General features: G+C 39.6%; 1 protein-coding gene across 5 annotated transcripts in view; it reads right to left on the minus strand.

The window, feature by feature from the left end:
* Positions 1-1,420: 1,420 nt before the first annotated feature.
* TNFAIP8 (tumor necrosis factor, alpha-induced protein 8) overlaps positions 1,421-21,248 on the minus strand; it is a 131,564-nt gene continuing 111,736 nt past the window's right edge. For 4 of the 5 annotated variants that reach the window (XM_011972850.1, XM_011972849.1, XM_011972847.1 and 1 more), the window contains exon 2: positions 1,421-3,223. In XM_011972850.1, coding sequence (XP_011828240.1) covers positions 2,658-3,223 — 566 coding nt within the window. In that variant the 3' untranslated portion in view covers positions 1,421-2,657. Of the gene's footprint in view, positions 3,224-3,504; positions 3,627-21,248 lie in introns of those variants that run through there. The other variant, XM_011972851.1, reaches the window with a different exon arrangement.

Raw genomic sequence — 21,248 nt, forward strand, 5'->3', positions numbered from 1 at the left:
TTAATGTGCCTGGCACATAATACAAACTGTTAGCTGTCCATTAGTATTTTCATCCACTTATCATATCCACTCATAATTTTTGCAGAGAAACCATCAGCACAAAATAAAATCAATTACAACCCAATTTTTTTTCAAAATATGAAGAGATACCATTTTATAAAAAGGTTCATAGGACTCCCCAAATTAATATAAACTTGGCGCAGATTTATCTACCCTAAGCACATGGAGATTCTTCCCAGCTCCCACACTCCTTGCCACCCTAAATGCTCAAGGGGAGTCCTATTGTATTAGAAATGAACTTGCTAATCACGACTTTGGACCTGATCCTTCCAAGGCATGCTTTTCAGGCACAGGACTGGTAAGGAGATGGGTCCCCTCCCGAAAATGCTGAGAAATGGTAGCAAACAGATTTCCCTTCTTCGATCTACTCCTCACTGCCTTCCCTCTGTGGGAGATGAAGCATTGCTCCCCGCATGCCATGCACATTTGATTGCTAGCTTGCTGGCACAACCCTATGATCCAGTGTGTCCAGATAGATCCAGATTTCTCCCTCCGTACGTTTTCTCTCTCTGGTTGGTCCTGTCTATAGCTAGAGATGAGCAAGAAGCATCCATCGGCTGCTCAGGCCCTTCATTTCCCATACCTCTGCTGAGTGAGATCTGGAGAAAAGATCTCCAGTCAGTAGCTGACACCCCCCATCACATTCTCAGCCTTCACATGTGAGGAAAACAGCTAATCAAGGAACGCTACTGAATTCCATTTATAAGCCACTTAGCAAGTTATGAAGCTGGAAGGGTCATTTCTGTGGTCACTGCGTTAATGTTACAATATACACTGATCACCTACTGGCTCTAGGAAGTGAGAATGATACTTTCAGTTCAAATCTTAGTGTCAGGATTTAATATCAAACAGGAAGAAACTCTACACCTTTGCTGCTTGTCTTAGCCAAACAAATGAGGGTGTCAGAGAAACTGACCACCCCCTGTAGGCTGAAATGGGTTAGAGCAGATCTCAACTTTGGAATTTTTCGTTGTGGAACCTTTCCAGTAAACTATTATTTTAACATCAATACTCTAGAAGGCAGGCAAATTTAAGACAAGAGAGTACACTAAATCATAGACAGAGTGGCTCGCACCTGTAATCCCAACACTTTGGGAGGCCGAGGCAGGCAGATCACTTGAGGTCAGGAGTCCAAGACCAGCCTGGGCAACATGGTGAAACCCCATCTCGACTAATAATACAAAAATTAGCCGGGTGTGGTGGTGCATGCCTGTAATCCCAGCTACTTAGGAGGCAGAGGCAGGAGAATCGCTTGAACCTGGGAGGCAGAGGTTGCGGTGAGCCAAAATTGTGCCACTACACTCTAGCCCAGACGACAGAGCGAGACTCAAAAAAAAAAAAAAAAAAATCATAGACACAGTGACAATGGAAATATTTATTGCTGCTGGTTGGGTCTGTCATTTCCTAGAGGACATAGCTGGCCAGCAGATTTTCATTTCTTTTTTACAAAATAAGCAAATGCCTACTTTATTATTTACACACAGAAAATTATATAGAAACACCACACAAACTGCTTGAAATGCAAATATTTTTTGGTTTACTCATCAAAGTAAAAAATAACAAAAACCTTATCAGTTAAATAAAAAAGTGACATTCTTTATCAAACCTTCTTAAACACTGAAATGCATTCCTTTTTGTGCTCATGTTCTTTAGCAACATCATTTCTCCCCTTTTGCCCCTCATTCCCCTAAATTGTTTCAATGAGTTCATCTGTAAAATGAAGATTGTCATCTTTCTTAATGCTACTTTTTTATTATCTCAGTATCAAGACCAATCTAGATTTTTCTGTCTCTTACATATGATATGGATGTAAAAAATGAAAAATTCACCAGCACATTTTAAGATAACATAAAAGAAGCCCTAAGCAAGCACTTCAAGGCAATGACACACCATTACATTTCTGAAAAATTTAAATACCACTGGTACTTAAAAGTAGAACTCAATTCCAGAAGCATATTCTTATATTGGACATTATTCATAATAGATCATATACTTCATTTCCACAGTACTGATTTCAGATAAGCCATTTTTTTGTTTGTTTGTTTTTTGTTGAGGATTGACTACCTCAGACTTAAATCTTGAATGTCAATGACTCAATCTTTAACAAAACAGTCAGCTGTAAGCTGTAGACATGAAAATTGAATTGTTTCAAAAGGAGCAATGATAGCAAGAGAAAGTTCTTGGCATTTTAAGAAAAGTACGTATACATAGCAAGAATGAAAGTAAATCAAAATACATAGCTTTGTACATGTTAGAAATATCCAATGTGCCACCAACACAACAATTGCCCTATAAAAAAGTCCTCAGGTCTGGAGCTATCTGTATTTTTCTTTGTGTAACTACATTTGCATTACCCAACCACATATCTCTCCCATGGTCTGTTACCCGTTTGGAAGCTTTTAACCAGAATTTTTGGCAATATGCTTTTCTTCAAATAAAACAAGCCTTCAAATAAATCATTATGTCTGACAACTGAATTGGGCAAAGTCTTTCCGAAATATGTGTAATCTTTAGAAAATTCTTCTTTTTTCCTTCATAAATCAGCAGTGCTCCATCTTCAAATCAATCACGATCAGTCACAATCTTAACTCATGCGCTCATATGTTCTCTTCATCCAACATTTTGTTGATACCATCACATAGTTTTTGTAAGTGGGGTTTAAAATTCCCAAAAGGATTATACAAGGCAGCCAAGAAGTCACAATCTGAAAAATGATCAAAGACATTATTAACCCGTCCATGTGACTTGGCAGTGAGGTGACGCTGAATGATTTGGTGCAGCATCTCTCTGCATTCATTTAACAGCCTGGATAACACATTCCGGTCAAAGGTATAATCCACCTGGTGGAAACTGACCACGGTCATAGCAAGTTGATGAACTTTCTTCTTAAATTTCTCCATCAGTGCTAGCTCATCTTGATTAAACTGATTATTCCTGTAAAGAATGGCCAGCTTGATGACCGTCTTGATAAGGTTCTTGATGATCTTCTCTGCCTCCTTCTTGTTTTGGGTGTACTCCCTGGTCACTCTGTAGAGCTCATCCAGCACCTCACTACTCGTGTCATCTATTAAGGTGGTGGCGATGGATTTGGACACCATTTTACCCAAGATCTTCTTTTGTGCCTGAACGGCCAGGTTTTTGGAATTAAAGACATCTGTGGCCACTAAAAAAATAAGAGAGAGGAAAAGAATTAACAATGTGTAGATATCAGCAAGCGAAGCGAACTAAAAACAGGTATTAGGGAGCACTTTTTTTCCTCATTTTCCCACCATTTGTGGTTTGTCTTCCATCTACTGACATTAGTCTCTGTTCAGAAAAGAAGTTTTGGCTGGGTGGAGTAGCTCATGCCTGTAATCCCAACACTTTGGGAGGCCGAGGTAGGCGGACCACTCGAGATCAGGAGTTTGAGACCAGCCTGGCCAACATGGGCATGGTGGCAGGAGCCTATAATCCCAGCTACTCAGGAGGCTGAGGCAGAAGAATTGCTTGAACCCAGGAGGTGGAGGTTGCAGTGAGCTGAGATTGCTCTACTGCACTTCAGCCTGGGTGACACAGCAAGACTCTGTCTCAAAACAAACAAAAAATACAAAATCAGCTCTACACCTGTCATCTGGGCAACAGCAACCAGAAGCGATTTAAAAGAAATTCATTTAAATGGAAGAAGAACAAATGGCAAAGCCATAATACTGAGTAAAATGGCAGATTAAGCAAATCAAAAGGAGAGCCTTGTTTTATAATCCAGTTGCAAAAAGTCAAATTTCCCAAGACATTGGCCAGTGCCTACCAATTTGGCTGTCCTAAGTACCTTGAATTTCAACCTCCAAAAGTCGAGTGTTGGAAAGAAGTGCTCCTTGGAGAGCTCATTGTCACTTGCTATTTCTGATGAATGGCCATTGTTTGCTTTACATTTTTATACATTTTGGAGAAATGACCTTTTTCATGAGCTCATGAAATGTGCTACATGAAAAATATACTTTGAAAAAGCTGTTGCTTAGAGTTTACTTTTGGAATTATAACTTCTGACAGATGTTTACAATAAACATAATAATGGCTGTACATATTAAATATTAAAGAGACACTATATGTAATCTTCCTAGCTTAGAGCTGGTCAAGTGAAAATGCTCAATAAATGTTTATTCTCCAAACCAAGTTTACTTCTTTCTACCACAATTTTCCCCACTCCATGCAGGTAGCAATCTTTTTTTTTTTTTTTGAGATGGAGTTTCGCTCTTTTTGCCCAGGCTGGAGTGCAATGGCATGATCTTGGCTCACTGCAATCTCCACCTCCCCGGTTCAAGTGATTCTCACACCTCGGTCTCCAGAGTAGCTGGAATTACAGGCGCCCTCCACCATGCCCGACTAATTTTGTATTTTCAGTAGAGACGGGATTTCACCATGTTGGCCAGGCTGGTCTCTAACTCCTGACCTCAGGTGATCTGCCCACCTCGGCCTCCCAAAGTGCTGGGATTACAGGCATGAGCCACTGCACCTGGCCCATGTGGCAATCTTTAAACTACTCCTCTACAACTGTGCTTTCTCCTGCTTCTCCTAAGGCTTAAGAACTGCAGTTCTTGGGTGTCTACTCCATCTCTGAGTCGAGTGGCAACTGTTCTCTCCATATATGCTGGTGTTTAAGCCTAGGCCTGGGTGTCGGAAAGCAATCATTTGGTAATGAAAGATTACAAAGTTTAAAAATACAGATACATACAAATGAGTCAAGGCATCAATGATTATATAAGATTATTTCTAGTTTGGATGGGCTAGCATCATTAGGAAGCAAAAAGGCAGCTGCTTCAAAATCCAGACTGGGAGGACATATAAGAAGAGTGACCCCCTTAATCCAGAACTGCCATGTTGGATTTAAAATTGGGGAAAGGTGGGGTGTGGTGGTTCACACCTGCAATCCCAGGACTTTGGTAGACCAAGGTAGTGAGAGGATTGCTTGAGCCCAGGAGTTTGACACCAGCCTCAGCAACATAGTGAAACCCCATCGCAACAAAAAAATACAAAAAAAAAAAAAAAAATTAGCCAGGTGTGGTGGCGTGCACCTGTAGTCCAGTTACTAGGGAGGTGGAGGTGGGAGAATCATCTGAGCCTGGGAAGTTGAGGCTGCAGTGAGCCTTGACTGTACCACTACACTCCAGGCTGGGCAACAGAGTGAGACCCTGTCTCAGAAAAAAATTAAATTAAAATTCAGTAAAATTGAGGAGAAGAAGAACCAAATCAGATTTGAAATTTGGACCAAAGTAGTTCGTGGTATATAGTAGAGGTAGCTGCAAAATGGTTCCTTATGACCCGAACATCAATTAGAAATACACAGCGCCATCCACAGTGCCATCCACTGGAAGAATGTCTTCACTGATTGAGAAAGGGTCCCCTCACAAATGTCGAAATTTACACTTCTGAAACATGAACTGAAACTGCAGAAGAACTAAAATATATTTTGAAAAAGAGAAGGAAAGTGAAAATGTGTGAGAAACAGCCAACTCTATGTAGAAGTTTCCATCATTTAATGTTTTATGTTTTTATCATTTAAGCAGAAGTCTGTTTCTATTTCTATTCTTCAATTATTTGCAAAAGAGTATAAAGATTAATTCACACTAAAGAATTTATGTCAAAAGAAATGGCACCCACGTCGCTAACAGTACCACATTAAAACCAGGGACCATATTTCATCTCAGAACTCCTGATATAGACCTTGAAAAAAATCAATAAACTTGATTTATATAGGGATACCCAACCATTTTCAGCTACACAGCAAATAAGTAGGATATCAGTAATATATTTCATATAAAGGTGAAATGTTATTGTGTTTTTAATGTTTTAGAACATGGCACAGTCTACAAATATCTTACCTGGGATTTACTACAAGTCTATCAGTTGGACATACTTTATGTTGTGAAATATTGAAACCAGAGGGAGAGATATTCATAAGATTTCTCCTTTATCCAAGGCTGGACTTTCACGTTTACACCTCTTCTCAGCTACTTTTCTGATTAAATCTCAATATTCCATTTAACTTCAAACATGGAAAACAAAAACTCTATGACACAGCACTTCAACTTCCTGCAAGACAGTGTGTAAAAGGCAAATCTACTGCCAACTAAGCAAGATCATTCCCCGTTTACTGGTAATCAAGTATGAATCAAGATAGAGAAGTTGATCTCTGAGGCTTTCATATTTGTCCTAGAGGAACTTCAAACCCCCTTCCAGAAACAGCAGCTGTGTCACACTTTCCTTTTATTCTTTGGGTTATTCCAGTAAAGTCGTCTTTTTAAATGAGGTTGAAGCTCTTTGTCCCCCTCCACCATCTGAAGCTCTTTCTCCCCCTCCACCAAGAAGACATGCATGAGTAGATTTATTTTCCAGCATTAGAGAAAGCTTTTTTGAGCCAACTGGGGCTTGTGGCTGAGAGTCTCTGGCCAGGGATGTGTGGTCTGTGCTCATGAAGTATGTTTCTTTTTCTTGCAAATTAACTGCTGTTAGTCATTCCTGTTCAGGCTCCTTTGTCAGTTCCACATGCTCTACCAGATCCCTTAAAAGTCTGGTGTATCTCAGAGCTAGTCCTAGACCAAGTTTTTCTCCTTCAGTCTATCCTCACCCCTGTGTGATCTCATCCACTCCCACAGCTTCAGATACCACCCAGGTGCCAGTGACTCCCACAGCTATAACTCAGCCCTGACCTCTTTTCTGGACTCATTTTGTAAATACATTCGAGATTTTTCTTTTCCTTGGCTATTTTGCAGGCATCTCAAATGTACCATATGCAAAACTGATCTTTGATTCTCTCCCGCCTCCCTACTAAGTGCTCCTCTTTCGCTCTTTATGATCTCAATTAACAGCATCCCCTCCAACCTTTTGCTCAATCAAATCAGAGACTTAGGGATCATCCACCATACCATTCTCTCCCTTACCCAGTCCATTATTAAGTTCTTTCCATTCCACCTTCCTCCCACATTTCTCTGAATTCTATCCATTTCCCTCCATCTCCATGAACAGCAGCCTAGTCCAAACCCCTTTTCATCTATTTTCACATATCAGCCAGTTTCTAGAAATGAAATTTGCAAATGGGGCCAAGCTCAGTGGCTCATGCCTGTAATCCCAGCACTTTAGGAGGATAAGGTGGGAGGATCACTTGAGCCCAGGAGTTCGAGACCAGCTTGGGCAACATAGCAAGACTTTGTGTCTACAAAAAAAAAACTTTTAAAAAATTAGCTGGGCATGTAGTCCTATGTACTCAGGAGACTGAGGTGGGAGGACTGCTTAAGCCCAGGCGTTCAAGGCTACACAGCGGCAGTGAACTATAATCACACCACTGTACTCCAACCTGGGCGACACAGCAAGACCCTGTCTCAAAAAAGAAAAGGAAAAAAAAAGATGCTTCACTTAAGTTCTTTGCTAACTATCGCACCTCCTTGTTCCTTAAATCCTCATCATTTGCCTACATTTTTATTGCCTGCTTCTCCCTACTGGGATTTAAACTCTGAGAGCAAAAATTCTGTGTATCATGTTCACTGTGTCATCTTGCAGGCCTAGAAAGTGGCTGGTCCAGAAGCAGAAATCAATTTCTCCTATCTCGTCCACAATATAGTTAAATACTTCTCTATGAAAACATGTTGGCCTGTAAAATGAGAGTTGTAAATACATTAGTGGGTGTTTTTATTTGTTGTATTAAAAGGTAGAGAAACAGGTATTTGTTTTACCTCATTAAACATGTGGTTTTTCTTCCCTCTAAGTGCACTCCAGAGTATGATTTCTCTTACTGATCAACCAATTCTTTTAAAGAGGAGAGATTTGTTGTGCACAATGGGAAAACATCCAAGGACAATAATGCAAATATTTAGAGTAAAAGCAAGGTGTAGTTCTGACTTGAACTGTAGTAGGAGATTAAACACAGGCCCACCTCTGCTTCTGGCTGAATCTATGTTTAAACATGTGCCAGAGGGATAGACCTAATGCATGTCCTGGGAAGCAACTAAGATGTAAACAGGAGATGTTCCCGAAGGAGAAAGTGCTGAAAATATTCATTCGGTTTTTTGCCTCTTAAGATGAATTCACTTGTGTTTGGAAACAGACATGTAAATTGTTCATTAATGAAGAATAATGCTGTATTTAAAAAAAAAAACAACATACAAAGCGTTACCACCACATTAAAACTGTTTAAGACTGTTTTCTAGAAATAAGGTGTACATGCTATTTTACATTACTTATCTTACCTCCCTCCCTCTCTGTCTCTGTATCTCCTCCCTTGGCCATTTCAGCAACATTTGCTATAAGGCAAAGTGATATTTAGGGAATTCTGGCTTTAGCATCAAAATTATAAAGTTAGAGATAAATATGATAAAAATATACTGACCCAAATATGCAAGAAAAAATGTGCTCAGAAGGAGAAAAAAGTCCTTTGATATTAATACCTATAGTTTTATGAAAATTAACAAAAATGCCTCATAATGTAACTACTCCCACTAAGAATTTTCTAATAAAGTACTTAAATCATTTTCTTTACATTCTTACCAGTAAATACATAATTATTTCCCCTCAAATCTATTATACTTGGGACTCTTTAACAGTGATGACAACAGATGTACATATATTACAAATTCTTGCCTAGTTAAAATTGGATCCAGGGGTCTAATATTAGGAAGGATAGAAAAGATAATAATTTGGAAAGCATGTCTGGCTGTTATCTGTTAATAAAAGTTCTTTAAATAAATATGTAAAACCTTAGCTCTCTTGCATCTAAATAATTCTAAGTCTAATGGGACTTAGTAAAAAGTCAGCTTTGGTGATAAGAAAGCGGCCAGAACAAACCATGAACCATGAACCATGAACCCTGTCATAGGAAGTCAGCAGGCTAAGAGTTGACCTCCCTACATGGAGATTTGGCAGTGCTCCAGAGAAGAGCAAGGAACGCTGGGAGTGGCTAGTGATGTGTCAGTGTCACCAGCTTTCACACTCAAAATCCCAAAGTCAGAAATTCAACAGCACAGAGAAGAAACAACAGATGGAAAAAGAGAGGGAGAAGAAAGGAAGGGAGGGAGGGATAGAGGGAGGGAGGGATAGAGGGAGGGAGCCCCAGTAGAAGCAGCACAGATATGAACTCTAAAGGGGGCTGCCCTGGAAGGGTCAGAAGCAACGACCACGGCAGCAAGCTGTTGGCAATCTTATCATCTAGAGAGAGAAGACAAGTGCCAGGCACCTTAATCCCAAAATTGGCCTTATGCCACACAGATGGAGGCTGTCACACAGAACACAGTCTTGGGAGAATCAATACATCTGAAGTCTTTAACCTGATATGGAATGCACATTTTGGGGGTATATGCACATCCTCCCAAGTGGTTAAGAACCAGTGACAGGCGCCGTCACGGGGCAAGTTAAGTCATTCACTCTGCGTCTTATACTGCAGAAAAATACATGCTCACCTTAAAAGGCAACATAGTAAAGAAGACATGTCAGAGAAAATGGTGACTTTGAAATGCTTCTCCCCCCACCACACAAAACAAAAAACACTGGGTTCTTTTGAAGGAGTATTCGGAATTATCTCACACACTCTTCCAGATTCCCTTTATTGTGCTTCGCTTAGCTATTTGTAAATTGTAGAAAACTGATAATATTGCAAATGGCTCTTTTACATACAGATGCAAATAAAATGTGTCCAGTGGAGCTGCAATTGATTCCTGATTTTCTTGTTTGCCTGCTCTTAAGATTCTCCTTTGAACCAAATGTAAGAGCTTACTGGTTCCCTCATTAATAAATAGAGTTAAGTAAAATCTTTGACATGTGCAATATGTATTTATATGAGAGTCATGAGTTTATCCTCTTAAAAAACATACCCTGTAACCACATACTAGAATATTTTCCACCAAAAACATTTTTTTAAAAAAGATTGCAGTATGAACATTTAATGCACTAGTGTTCTTTTTCTGTGGCAACTTATTTCCCCAGGGTCCTGGAAAACTAGAGTATACTTATAAAAGCCCAAATACTCTGTAGCTAATGGTTCCACGAACTGCCATACTGCTCAGGCGTATTACTGGGACTCAGCTTCCTCATCTGTAAGATGAGTACAATGATCCCCACTTTTTGGAGGTGTTCCAGAGATAAATGGACATGGACCACACAGATGTGCTTCACACAATCCCTGCCACAGAACAGCCTTCTTCATAGGTTGAAGAACACAACAGATTAAACTTCAAATACATTCTGATCCTCTTTAGTACAGAATCACATTTGGTCAAAATTAATTCCTTCTGGTAGAGTATCACATGAACTGAGAAATTCAAAATGTCAGATGGCTGGGTGAAAACAGAGACCTCACATAGTTCAGTTAATAAGGAGTTACATTTTCTCTTTCATAATGACATTTAAAATATATAACATATTAAAAACTTTCTTTAGAAGGGAATTTCTCTTTTTTTAAGGTGCTTACCTTCTTGTTAGCAATAGATTTAGTACTGTGAGGACTCTGATAGTTAATATAGGGGTATTCTGCCTAGAGAAACTGGCCTATCACGAAAAGAATTGAGAGCCTACTACAAGACAAGAGGAGAAGCCTAGTCAACATCCATGAAAAGCTATGCAACGGCAGCAAGATGCAAAGGTAATGGGCCAAAAATAAAGCCAAAGTGAAAACCCACAGTTAAAGGCACAGCGGCTGACAGGTCACTTTAGAAGTCACAGTGTTCTCATGTAGAGTTTCCGAAGCCTCTCAGAGAACCGGAGATCCAACAGCAGCGGTGAAGCCAAGTAAGAAAGAACAGCATGGGTGGAAACAAAAGGCTCAAAGTCAAGAGTCCCAGGTTGTAAACTTGGGTGCAATTTCATTTATTTGAAACACAGTTCTCTCATCTTCTACATTGGAGGTCATTTCAAGTTGGTGTGGCTTAAATGAGATTTAATGACTTATAAATCTAAAAAGATCCAGCAGCGTACTAGGCCATTTCTCCTTACGTCCCCTATTTGCCAAATTCGTGGACAAGAAAAATTATGCCTTGAAGAAAACAGGATGAAGCCTTTCCCTGTGTGATCTCAGGCTTTAATTCTGGAATCTCTTCATCATGACTTTGAGTTCAACTGTGTATCTTTTATTCCTGTGGCTTAATTTTGTGATGATTTTGAAAATGTCATTTCCTGAGTTTCAACTCCTCTAACTTCATATCAGACCCCATCTCTGCTCTTTTTCTATCAATTTGCCCCAGGAATCATATGATACCTTCTTTATGGCATAAATTCTGACAAAATGTCCCTGCTGCTTCTAGGTTTCCGATACCAGGAATGGAAGAAAGTTTGGTGATGTTTCTATAAAGCAGTATGGTTGGACCTCAAAGACTGTCAGTCTCAAAAATAATTAGAATAGAGGTTATGGGAAATGAATTTTGTGGTTACCCAAAGTCAGAGCCAGAGGTTTATATCCATAAGACTCATTGGTTGCCCTAGGCAATAATGACTACAGTGATGATAATAATAAGTGATAATAATAATAACAGCAGCCCCCATTTTTTGAATTTGTACTACATTATCCCTGGAACTGCCTAGAACTTGCGTTGTCTTATTTATTTTATTTTTTTTTTAAGATGAAGTTTCGCTCTTTCGCCTAGGCTGGAGTGAAGTGGCACAATCTCGGCTCAGTACAACCTCTGCCCGCCAGCTTCAAGCGATTCTCCTGCCTCAGTCTCCCAAGTAGCTTGGATTATAGGCACATGCCACCATGCCCGGCTAATTTTTGTATTTGTAGTAGAGATGGGGTTTTGCCATGTTGGCCAGGCTGGTCTCAAACTCCTGACCTCAAGTGATCCACCCACCTAGGTCTCCCAAAGTGCTGGGATTACAGGTGTGAGCCACCATGCCCAGCCGCGTTATCTTATTGAAGCTTTACAGCAACCCTAGGAAGGAGGTTATTATTATACTCATTTTACAAATGAAGTGACTGAGGCCCAGAGAAATTAAGTTACTATCTCAAGGTCATACAGTAAGTGGCAGAGATTAACTTGAACTCAGATATGTCCAACTCCAAGCTGTTACACTGTAATACATGAACTTAAGAAAAGAAGCTTCTTCTTGAAAGTGTGAGAAGATATATTAATGTCTGGCTAAGTGAAGTAAGAAGAAAGAAAAGAAAGGGAACAGGTCTCCCTGCAGGGAAGAAACAGACCATAAGGAAGATCAACCCAGCTGGACTTGAAATAGCTTCCAGGGAAGTACCTGAGCAGTTTCTAAACATTTTAAAATATAATCTAAAATGACAATATACTTACATTGTTCAAAAGTCAGAATATATGGAGTGGAAAAGCTCTTTCTCATCTTTGCCACCCACTGCAGTTTTGACCCTCGACCCTTGCCCTTGCTTCCAAGAGACAACTTAGATTTTTTTCCTCCCTGCATAACTAAGCAAATACATGAACAGATACTGAACAGTGCAAAGAAGCCTTAGAGGCTTGCAATTCTTAAGAAATGCAACTTTTGAGTGATGAAAGAATATAAACTGTATATATGTCCATAATTCCATATAAAACTATGACATAAAATGGTGAAATGCTGGAGAAATATGGGCTACGACCTTTGTTCCTACACACACATTACAAGTAAGAGTCCTTCAATGACTGATGAGAAGGTAGCAAGTATGTAAAGTAGGTCTTTATTTAACGGTTGGGGGACAAGTATTATGATTAGAGTGATCATATAATTTATCATCCAAATGGAATACCTTTGGAAACAGTGCTGTTAGTAATTACACCATGACAACAGATCTGTGACTGACCCAGAATCTAAGTGGTCACCCTATTTAAGACTAAATAAGAAACAGTCAAAAGTAAGGATTTACCTAAATATAAAAGACCCGAGAAATTTCTTGGGAACCGCACAAGGGCATTAGCTAGCTTCTCTTACAAACTACGTTAAAAAAACAAAAACCCTAATTCTTTAATAAGCTAAAGGAGTCTTATGGGGGGAAAATTATCTCTAGTTAAATAAGTTTGGGAAACAGTGTACACAAAGGTTCCCTTTGGAGATGCACAAAATGCTTTTATAACACTGAAGGCTTTGAGGATTAGCACGATAAAGAAACACTTTAACTTTGCTTACTAAGTTTTGCAAATTAATTTCACAGAGGATACAACAACAAATTTGTAGGATAAAGTCAGTGAAAATAATTGGCTAACAAATTAAGTAGGGTTCTTGGTATTCCTCTGGAATGAATTCACAATTATCAGATGTAAATAGGGGAATACAAGACAGGCAGTCGGGTAGACCCAGGCATTACAGTAATTGCAAGCACCGGCTCTAGAGTCAGACTGGGTCAGGGGCCTTGCCCTGCTACTGAGTGCCCATGTCCCTGGAGCAAATTATCTAACCTCTCTATGCCTCACTTTCCTCATCTGCAAATGGGACTACCATGAGGATTAAATGAAAGTAATCCATATAAAGTGCTTAGAACAGCATCAAATATAAAATAATTGGGTCAAATGATGTAAGCAATTATTATTATCATTATTATGGTAGATACTGTGGACGTTCTGCTGGTGTAGGATGCCAGAGGTCTTATGATCAGGTCTTATGAACGGAGCGTGGGGAAATAGAGAACATAAACCCAAAGACGTGAGTCAGTCAACAAAAACTTTTGTTGAGTGTTTACAATGTATAAGATACTGTGGTTTCAAAGACAAATAACACCATCCCTCCTCTCCACTCAGACTCCCAGGGACTGGTCTGGGGATAGATAAGTACACAGCTAGGCAGAATGCACCATAAATTGTGTAACAAGAACATGTAAAAATGCAATGGTAGCAAAAAGTGGAAACATCAGTTTTTGCTGATGGGGTGATAGAGGGAGGTTAGGTTTGAGGAAAGTTTCACAAAAGGAGATTGACCTCAAGGAAAAAGAAGATTCTGCCTTATAGAAATAAATATGATTGTATTCCAGAGCAGATCTATGGAATTCCTACTGGCTAATTAGGAATTAAAAATTTTGTTCATCAGTGTACCTATATGTCAGAAACCCAAAGATGTATGTGTGTCCTGTGGATTTTAGAAAAAACTGAAACATTATATATAGGTTGTTAAGACCCAGGAAATACTACAAAGGTACTGTTTTTTGTTTTTTGTTTTTGCAGGCTGGAGTACAATGGCGCGAATCTGGGTCACTGCACCCTCCACCTCCCGGATTCAAGCGATTCTCCTGCCTTAGCCTTCCAAGTAGCTGGGACTACAGGCACCCACCACCACGCCCGGCTAATTTTTGTATTTCTAGTAGAGATGGGGTTTCACTATATTGGCCATCCCGTCCCTAGAGAAACTCCTCTGGCCAAAGTGCCACCCTTATTGGAAGCATAACCAAGAAATCTTGGCTGGGACCCTGGGACTGCTCATAGGAGTGGACCTTCTTACTACATCCTAAGAAAAGGAGACAGGGGAATGGCCTCTGCACTGTGGTATATAGTTTCTGCACTCTGTTTTTTTCTTTTTTCTTTTTGAGACAGGGTCTTGCTCTGTAGCCCAGCTGGAGTGCAGTGGCGCAATCATGGCTCACTGCAGCCTCAACCTCCTGGGCTCAGGTAATCCTCCCTCAGCCTCCTAAGCAGCTGGAACTACAGGCACACCACCATGCTTGGCTAATTTTTTGTATTTTTTGGGTAGAGACAGGGTTTCAACATGTTGCCTAGGCTGGTCTCAAACCCCTGAGCTCAAGCAATCTGCCATCCTTGGCCTCCCAAAGTGCTGGGATTACAGGCGTGAATCATGGCACCCAGCCAATACTTGGTTTTCAAGAAGGCTTTGTTTGGCAGGGAGAGGATAGATGTAGCAGGTATCTGAGGCAGAATTCTTAGTGTCATGGGCCATCTACCACAAAAGTGCCGAAGGCCTCTTAGAAATGGCTACACCAACTGAATCAGAATCTCCAGGATTGCAGTCTGAGAGCTAGCATTTGTAAGAAGCACCCTACCTGATTCTAATATATAGTAAAGTTAGACCATGCCTGTTCTGACCTGTACTCCTAGAATGCTGTACTTAAAATTTTCAGATATACTCTGGCTATAAAGGCATGCTGTGAGTAGACTATGGACAGATTTAATTCCCTCTCAAGATTTTTTTTTTCCCCCACAAAAATACAGATGTCAGCTTGTACAAGGAATCCAGATAAAATGTTTTCTAAACAGAGCTTATTATATTAAACATTTAAAAATTCTGATAGAGTATCCAAGAGAATAGAAAAGTTAGACCATTCTAGATAATACTGTAAACCAAAGTTGGAACAGGGCCTAACTATACCACGAGGCTAAAAAGTGGGTTTGAAATTAAATTAAAATATCCTACAATTGTTTACACAAAACTGAACTTAGTGAACTATCCTTTGTCTTTTTTAATTAAATGAACCCTTCCCTTATTTATTATGTTGAATTAGGATACATCAGTCTTTCTAAAGAGTTTTCAAGTAAGCTGTATTTATTTACATATTTTCTTGAAGACATGAAACCTTTCCAATGTTGATATAATCCAATCATCTACCAGAATGTAGAGGAAAATCCTCTAAACAGCTCCGTGATTTTCTACACATTTCCATCCCTAAATTCTCCCATCCTGCCAGAGGCCCTGACTCTTGATGAATATTTATATTCATGCAGGGCTTAGAAAACCAGTAACATTTTAAAATCCAGCACACTAGAGTGAAGTTACTGAACCAGACCCACAGCTGGCATCAATGGTCAACACACTCTTTCTGGTTTCATCAGGTTGCTCCTGGCCACATAACAAAGACAACAAAACTTACAGATGATTTTTGTGTAGCACTCTACAGTTGGCAAGATATATTCATTAACACTTTCAAATGCATTTCTGGTTTGGTCCTGTTATTACCTAACCCTGGGGGACCCAGATAAGAGAAGTGAGGCTCAGAAGTCAAGTGACTTATCTAAGGGTGCATAAATAGTGGCAAAGCTGAGGCCCATTACTTCTTACTATAGCACACAGCTGCTCTATAAGAAAAATGAGATTAGGATAATGTTCATTGTTTATAAATTGCCTACCAAATGCCATGATGCTGCTAGTCAGCTGCAGAATCCCACTTCTTAGAGCCTGCCTGCTCCCCCAGATAAAGCAACTCCTCGAACTAAAAAGAAGGAGGACAGGCCAGCCACAGTGGCTCATGCCTATAATCCCAGCACTTTGGGAGGCTGAGGCGGGCAGATCACTTGAAGTCAGGAGTTTGAGACCAGCCTGGCCAGCATGGAGAGACCCCATCTCTACTAAAAATACAAAAAAAAAAACCCCAAATTACCCAGGTGTTGTGTACGCCTGTGGTCTCAGCTACTCAAGAGGCTGGGCTGGGAGGATTGCCCAAGCCTGGGAGGTTGAGGTTGCAGTGAGCTCAGATCACACCACTACACTCCAGCCTGAGTGACAGATGAGACCCTGTCTCAAATCAAATCAAATGAAAATAAAATAAAATATGAAAGAGCACAGGTCAAACACATCAGGGAACAGAAATTAAAGTAAAGCTATATATCTGCCTTCCCCCTCCATCCCTGCCTGAAAGAGTGCTATTGATCCTGTAAAGCTCAGTGTAAATGCCGCCTCTTCCAAAAGGCTTTTCTAAATCCAATGGCCAAAATAAATCTCTCCTAACCTGCTTTTCTGTCTTGTGAGCGTGTTAAATTCCTCTCTTAATCTATTTAGGATCTTTGATAAGTAAGGTACAGGTACACACCTTTTTATCTCTATGTTCTTCCAAGTGCTTAACACGTGCCCTCCAGCTATCGTGGGGTGCACTAAACCCTATGCTCTAATCTGCCTCCATGGAACCCTTCACTCTCTTTTACAGCAATTCATGAAGGTGTATCAGGAAATCAATTCGATTTCTTCTATTTAGAGCTTAATAAATGAATTTATTTGTACTCCATGAATAAACACATAACACTAAATATGGATACAAACTGTCTTTTGTTTTATTTATTTTTAAAAGACAATGTCTCACTCTGTCACCCAGGTTGGAGTGCAGTAGTGAAATCATAACTCACTGCAACCTCGAACTCCTGGGCTCAAGAGATCCTCCACCTTAGCCTCCTGAGTAGCTAGGATTACAGGCGCACACCACCATGCCAGGCTCTCCTTGTAGAGATGAGTTATCACTATGTCAGTCAGGCTGGTCTCAAACTCCTGGGCTCAAGTGATCCTCCTGTCTCAACCTCCCAAAGCACTGGGATTACAGGCGTGAACTCCTGTGCCCAGCCACTTTTTGCTTTAAAGGGGAGGAACCTATGTAAAAGAAATGCATTTTCATTTTTTTAATCTATTGCTTTTCTTTCCTGCCCTTTGCCAAAACATACAGAATAACCAGATACTTTTGTTTGCAGAAGTGACCATATTTAGTTAATTCAATTCTTACAGCAAATGTTCTGGAATCTTCCATACAAATATCCCAAACCCATCTGTTTGAATATTTTAGGAGCAGTAACCTCTTGGCCTCAGCTTGGGCATCTCTCAAATATGCATCTTGGCACAACCTCTCAACATTCTTGTCACAATTTTTCCTCAATAACTGTATCCAAATGTTGTTAGTCAAGCATTTTACAGCCATGTTAATGTCGGGAGGATAGATCCAGTTAAAGGTAAGCAAAGAGTAAGATGGAATTTACTAGGCTTTAATGTAAACTATCTTATTTTAAATATCAAGACACTCTGAAGCTCTGAAATTCTAGGAAAAAACCCCAGAGTTCTATAGAAGCAGAGGTGCCCACCACCAGCACAGCATTTATGTTCTCTGTGAAGTAGTTGTTACCTCTCTTTCTAACCTTTCCTCTCCGCATGCTCAGGCATCCCGTTTTATTTAGATCAGGATGCCTTGCAGAAGTTGTAACCTGGATACCATATTATTTGGCCCATCCAGGATTGTATTTTAGGATTAGTGGTCCATGTTAGAAAATTGGGAAATTTAGCCTCAAACTGTGTGTGTCTGATTTTCTTTGATCAAATCTGACCAAATGGGCCCACGTTCGCACAGGACAACAATGGATTTGAGCTAAATTATGGCTGCCTCCTTTAGAAGACAACTCTTTCCAGCTTACCACATCCCTCCTGGCCGTCTACACATTTCTGTTCACTTCCTGGGTTCTGCAGGCACTTGCATAGGTGATCACTGCCTTACAGAAACAAATGTGATTTTATTTCAACTCCTACTGGGTAGTCAGGAATTTAAAATCTGGGCCAGCAGTGTACCTGTATGTTGGAAACTGAGGGGCACATGTTGGTTCTATGGATTTGTGAAATAATTTAAACACAACTTATGTATAGACAGTGAGGTTCTAAGGAAGGGTTTGCAAGGTGAAGTGGTGGGAAGGTTAAGAGTGATCATGATTTGTTTTCATAACACTTGTCATAGACTTCAGGAAGCTACATTTGAGTACCAAAATCTCCTTATTTCTATAGAATGTGTCAACTAAGTCACAGAGCGGTGGTAAATTTGCCAAATTTATAATGATCCTAGGAAAAAATGGAACTTGGATTCTCCATACCAGTTTGGAGCCCCACACAGTCAAGAGACTTATGACAGAAAAACTTTCCCCCATTCATTCCCTCATTCTTTCTCCAACAAATTTTTATTTTTTATTTTTTTAACTTCTTATTTAATTATTTATTTAAGACAGGGTCTCACTCTGTTGCCCAGGCTGGAGTGCAATGTCACTCTGACCTCCTAAGCTTAAGTGATCTTTTCACCTCAGCCTCCTGAGTAGCTGGGACCACACGTGCATGCCACCATACTTGGCTAATCTTTGTATTTTCTGGTAGAGATGGGGTCTCGCTATGTTGCCCAGGCTGGTCTCAAACTCCTGGCCTCAAGCAATCCTCCTGTCTTGGCCTCCCAAAGTGCTGGATTACTGGATGAGCCACCACACCTGGCCTCATTCAACACATTTTTATTAAGCAACTGTTGTGTGCCAGGCAAAGTGCCTACTCCCAGGAAGCACAGGTTCTAGCAGAAGGATACTTAATATATAAACAAACAAACAAACATACATATATAAATATGTCAAGCAGCAATATAGGCTAAAAGAAAAATGAGATGTGTGTATGGGAGGGGGAACTATGTTATTTTATCTAGGGTACTTGATATACTTGGGGAAGGCCTTTCTGAAAAGGTGATATTTGAGCAGAGGCATGAAGGAACCAAGGGGGAGCTGTCTCGAGCTGGTGAAATCTCCCACAGTCCCTCCCAAATATCACCTTCCAAATATCAGCAAGTCCTCATTGACCATCCCATTCAGAAATGCTCTATCCTGTCTCTAACTGTTGTTGGAAACTGCTTATCATACTTTTGTTTCCATACTCCCTGAAAGTAAATCCTAGTGGTTGGTTACAATTTATTATTTATTCCTTGCAATAATAAATGCTCAATTAATCTTTAATATGTATCTGCTGGATTAAAAGCATTCTCAGGTTGTTTTTGGGGGAGCAGAAAGATGTGGGGGGTAGGAAGGGAATGAATACTGTTTTTTATAAAACACAAACAAAATAAGAGGATACAAATAAATAACAGTAGATTTAATTATATTTCAAATACTCTTACGTAAGAAATAAATATCCCAATATAGTCCTTTTGAAAAAGTTTATTTTTGCCGGGTGCAGTGGCTCACGCCTGTAATTTCAGCACTTTGGGAGGCTGAGGCGGGCGGATCACCTGAGGTGATCAAGACCAGTTCAAGACCAGCCTGGCCAACATGGTGAAACTCCATCTCTACTAAAAATACAAAAATTAGCCGGGCATGGTGGTGCATGCCTGTAATCCTAGCTACTTGGGAGGCTGAGGCAGGAGAATCTCTTGAACCCGGGAGGGGGAGGTTGCAGTGAGCCGAGATTGCACCATTGCACTCCAGCCTGGGTAATAGAGCAAGATTTCATTTCAAAAACAAAAAGAAAAAGGTTATATACTTTTTTTTCATTTTAATTTTAGTGTTCTCTGGGTGGAAAGTGTTTATTCTAAATGGGTCATTTCATTACTAAAGATAGGCATCCAAAAAATCACCTGATAACATTTGGAACTGGTAAAAACTACTGAATAACCCACACTCTGAAAAATAATAATTGTTTTTAGTACAAATGTTGGTTCAATATTTTTAAAAAGGCATATTCTTTAGGTTTAAGTCATAAGAAAAAGGCAGTAACCCTACCTTTGCTAGTTTGCTATGAAAGAAAAAAAGTTGAAGATTAAGGAAGGATATAATCCTTACTTTAAGATCCTAAATTGTACATTTTGCCTTTATTGAAATTGGCAAACTTAAAATTATATTTAAAATTTAATAGAGCCTCCCAAAAGTTATAAAGACAAACTGCTTTGTTAAAATAATTATAATCCTTTGATGTTGATGATATATACTTGCTATATTAAACTCATTTTTCACTTGGAGAAAATAACTAAAAAGATCATTATAGTCATTCCCTGGTAAGAACTGAAAAACGTTTTCCAAAATATACGAACTTGCTGTCTTGAAGAAGAATTACTTCCCTAATGGTTAATATCTTGGTAAAATAAATTTTGGCAAGTAACATAACACAACCAATTTTATAATAGCTGCAAAATAAAATAAATCTCTTCTCTAAAATACTTGAGCAGCCCCCACCTTTTGTAGCTGTGTCTTTTCACCCACTCATTACTCTAGAAGAAAGGCCACCACTCCATATCTCACCATTTCTATCATCGGTCCTATTTTAAGAGATAGAAGAAGCCATGGAGACCACAGGAAGAAAAACAGAGGCTTAGAGGTTAATGTAGGGATCACAACATGACCCGCATTAATTCCCGATCACTAGCTCCCCTGTGGAAAGGTGCTTTCTGTTGGGATTATCAAAAGCAGCAAATAACAATTCCTCTGTTAGAAACGAAGCTTACAAACTTTTGGCAGGCAACATGCTTTGGCTAGGCCCTCATAGTGGTTTTTTCTTTTTCTAATTAAGATAAAATTCACCACTGTGAGCATTAAAAAAGTCTACAGTTCAGTGGTTTTTATTATATCCACAATGTTGTGCAACCATTATCACTATCTAACTCCAGGACGTGTCCATCAGCCCCAAATGGACCACCAAAATGTTCTAAGTTTTATTTCTGTAATTAGTAACAAAAAAAAAAAAAAAAAAAAAAAAAAACTTGTAGAAGATGGTAACATTCATGAAAAACTTACATTTCTGGCTTCTCAGAAAAAAAT

This window comes from Mandrillus leucophaeus, unplaced genomic scaffold (assembly GCF_000951045.1).
Source record: "Mandrillus leucophaeus isolate KB7577 unplaced genomic scaffold, Mleu.le_1.0 Scaffold131, whole genome shotgun sequence".
Classification (NCBI taxonomy): domain Eukaryota; kingdom Metazoa; phylum Chordata; class Mammalia; order Primates; family Cercopithecidae; genus Mandrillus; species Mandrillus leucophaeus.